This window comes from Pipistrellus hanaki (assembly GCF_964339955.1).
Source record: "Pipistrellus hanaki genome assembly, chromosome: 11".
Classification (NCBI taxonomy): Eukaryota; Metazoa; Chordata; class Mammalia; order Chiroptera; family Vespertilionidae; genus Pipistrellus; species Pipistrellus hanaki.
The window spans coordinates 3,910,271-3,912,910 of record NC_140513.1 but is presented as its reverse complement, the minus strand read 5'-3'; the positions used below and the strand labels follow the sequence as shown (position 1 = coordinate 3,912,910).

At 72.4% G+C, this 2,640-nt stretch overlaps 1 protein-coding gene across 1 annotated transcript; it reads right to left on the bottom strand.

Annotated features, from left to right (window-relative positions):
- Nucleotides 1–408: 408 nt before the first annotated feature.
- IER5L (immediate early response 5 like) lies at nt 409–1,941 on the bottom strand. The gene has a single exon (XM_084899854.1). The coding sequence runs from the start codon at nt 1,812–1,814 to the stop codon at nt 579–581; it is 1,236 nt and encodes a 411-aa protein (XP_084755980.1). The 5' UTR covers nt 1,815–1,941; the 3' UTR covers nt 409–578.
- Nucleotides 1,942–2,640: the final 699 nt, after the last annotated feature.

The following is a 2,640-nucleotide window of genomic DNA, read 5'->3' as shown; positions in this document are numbered from 1 at the left end:
TTTGGAGGCCGCCCCCGGAGAGGAAATGTGACCCATACGTCCCTCTCGGAGATAGGGTTTGCCTTTGTTTTTGCTGAGGATTTCACAAGACCCGGTCCTCACCCCGCGGAGGGACTCGGCAGGACCCAGCGCCGGGCTTCCCGGGTCTGACAACGGATGGGGACCAGCGTCCGGGCCCCGCGCCCTCCAGCGCTGCGCCCCCCACGCCCGGCCTCGCCCCCGGCCGCCCCGCGCCTCCGCCGGGCAGCGGCCCTCCCTCACGTGGCTGGCTCCTCGCTAAACACCACTGCAATCTCTACAATAAAAAGAGAAGAAAAAAAACCCCACACAAAAACAGTAGGAGAAACACAAAGCATACTTAAGTAGGCGCTTTTTCTCTCTGCAAAAATAAAGTCCAAGGTCTTAAGATTTCTTTTCTTTTTATTTTACAATTTATAAAACATTCGCCGCCTTCCCCTGCGTGTCCCCGGGCTCAGCCCCGAGTGGCCGGGCACCCGTTCCTTCCCTCCTCTCCTCGCCCCCTCGGCCGAGTCTTTGTCTGGCCCCAGCCCCGCGGGCCCCCGCGCCCCCGGGGGTCCCTAGAAGGCGACAATGGCTCGCGTCCAGGCGCCGAGGCTGGCGAGCGCCTGCTTGGCGCACAGCTGCCCGTTGAGCGGCGGCGGCTGCTGCTCCGAGGAGTCCGGCTGCCGGTTCACCAGCCCCGAGAAGCCCGAGCCAAAGATGGAGATCAAGTTTGAGATGTTGGACGCGTCCGGGGACGAGTCCGGGCAAAAGTCCTCGAAGCGGGCGCGCTTGCAGGGGGCGAACAGGGCGCCCCCGGGGGGCTCGGCGGCCAGGTCGCCCGCGTCCTCGCCGTCCTCCTCCTCCTCCGGGCCGGGGTAGTACTTGCGCTTGCAGCCGGCGACGGCGGCCAGGCCGGGTCCCGGCGCGCCCTGGCCGCAGCAGGGGCAGTGGGCGGAGGCGCAGCAGTCCTGGTGCAGGTAGCCGTTCTCCACCGTGGTCACCACGTGAGTGTCCAGGTCCAGCACGGTGGTCTGGCTGCTGCAGTGCCCGCCGAAGTCCGAGGGGGCCGGGTACGCGCTCCGGTAGAAGCCGGGGGAGGAGGCGGGGGCCGGGGAGGCGGGCGGGGAGGCGGCGGCGGCGGCGGCAGCCGGAGGGGCGGCCCCTGGGGGCGCGGAGCAGGCGGCCGAGGCGCGAGGGTCCCGCGGGCAGAGCGCGGCGGGCGCGGGCGGAGGCGGAGGCGCGGGGCTCGGCTGCAGCGGCTCCAAGGGCTGCCCGCGGTGGGGCGCGCCGTGCGGCGGCGGCTGGAGCGCGGCGCCACCGGGCAGCTCCGAGAGCGCCCCCGCGCCGCCCGCGGGCACCCCGGCCGCCGCCGCCGCCGCGCAGCCCCTGGGCGCCGGGTGCTGGTGCTGGTGCTGGTGCAGCTGCTGCTGGAGGTGCAGCTGGTGGAGCTGGTGGAGCTGGTGCAGCTGGTGCCGGGCGGCCGGCTCGCGCGCCTCCGCGTCCCCGCCGCCGCCACCAAGTTGGAGCGGGCCGAAGTCGGCCGCGCTGGCCGGCATGCCGGGCGCCGCGTACGGGAGGTGCTGGTGCTGGTGCTGGTGGTGAGGCGGCTGCTGCTGCTGCTGGTGCTGCTGCTGCTGGCGCCGGTAGAGCTCGGCGTAGCGCTCGCTCAGGTAGAGCTGGCGCGCGTTGCGGAGCACGTAGGACACCAGGAGGTTCTTGTGCAGCTTGATGCCGCCGCGCTGGGTCCGGGAGCTGTGAATCTTGCGCAGGGAGATGCTGATCAGGCTCTGGGCGTCCAGGGCGCACTCCATGCTCCCGCGGAGACGGCTGCGGCGGAGCAGCCGCGGCCGCTGCTGCTGCTCCGAATGCTGCCGCTGCTCCGGCCTCCAGCCGGCCGCCGGCGCGCACTGGACACGGGAGCCGGAGCCGGAGCTGCGGGTCGGCTGCGCTCCGAGAGGAGCTGCCACCGCGCGCGGCGCGCCAACCGCAGGACCGTGCTCCCCGGACGGCGCCAAAGCAATGAGCCTCGGCCGGCCCGGCCCCAGCTATTTAGCCGGGCGTCCGGACTCCGCCCCGTACCAGGCGAGCCAATAGGAGCGCTCGAAGCCTCCCGAGTGACAGGCGCGGCCCGCCCCGGGGCCCCCGGGCCGGCCAATCAGACCAAGGCGGTTCCTTTGTGCTATTCAAATACCGAACAGACCCGGGGCTTCCAACGCCGCCGCTACCTCGAATGTTCTCCTGGGGCCGCGGCGCGGCGCGGGGCTCGGAGGCGCTGGGGCCGCGGTCGGCGACGCGGGCCCCCGCTCAGCGGCCGCGGCGGAGCCCGGGGCGCCCCTCGGCACAGCTGCTCGGAGCCGGGGTGAGCTCATCGGCGCGCCGCGGCGGCCCCCTCTCCCACCCCACCCCGCGGGCCGGGCCTCACCTGCGGCAGGTGCGCCGCTCCCCGCCCCCGGCCAGACCGCGCTCCTGTTCTCACCCCCAGCCCCCGGGGGGCCCGCGAGCCCCGAGGCCTTTGCAGGAAGGAGCCCAGGGTGGTGGTGGTGGGTGCAGCCGGCCTGACCTTGAGGGACCCTCGCGGGAGGAAGGTTGGGAGGCACCCAACAATCTCACATGTTGGGCCTGACTCCTCGGCTTTTT

Excerpts from the sequence above, each read along its gene's own strand:
- IER5L (XM_084899854.1), bottom strand. The coding sequence starts at position 1,814 with ATGGAGTGCGCCCTGGACGCCCAGAGCCTGATCAGCATCTCCCTGCGC.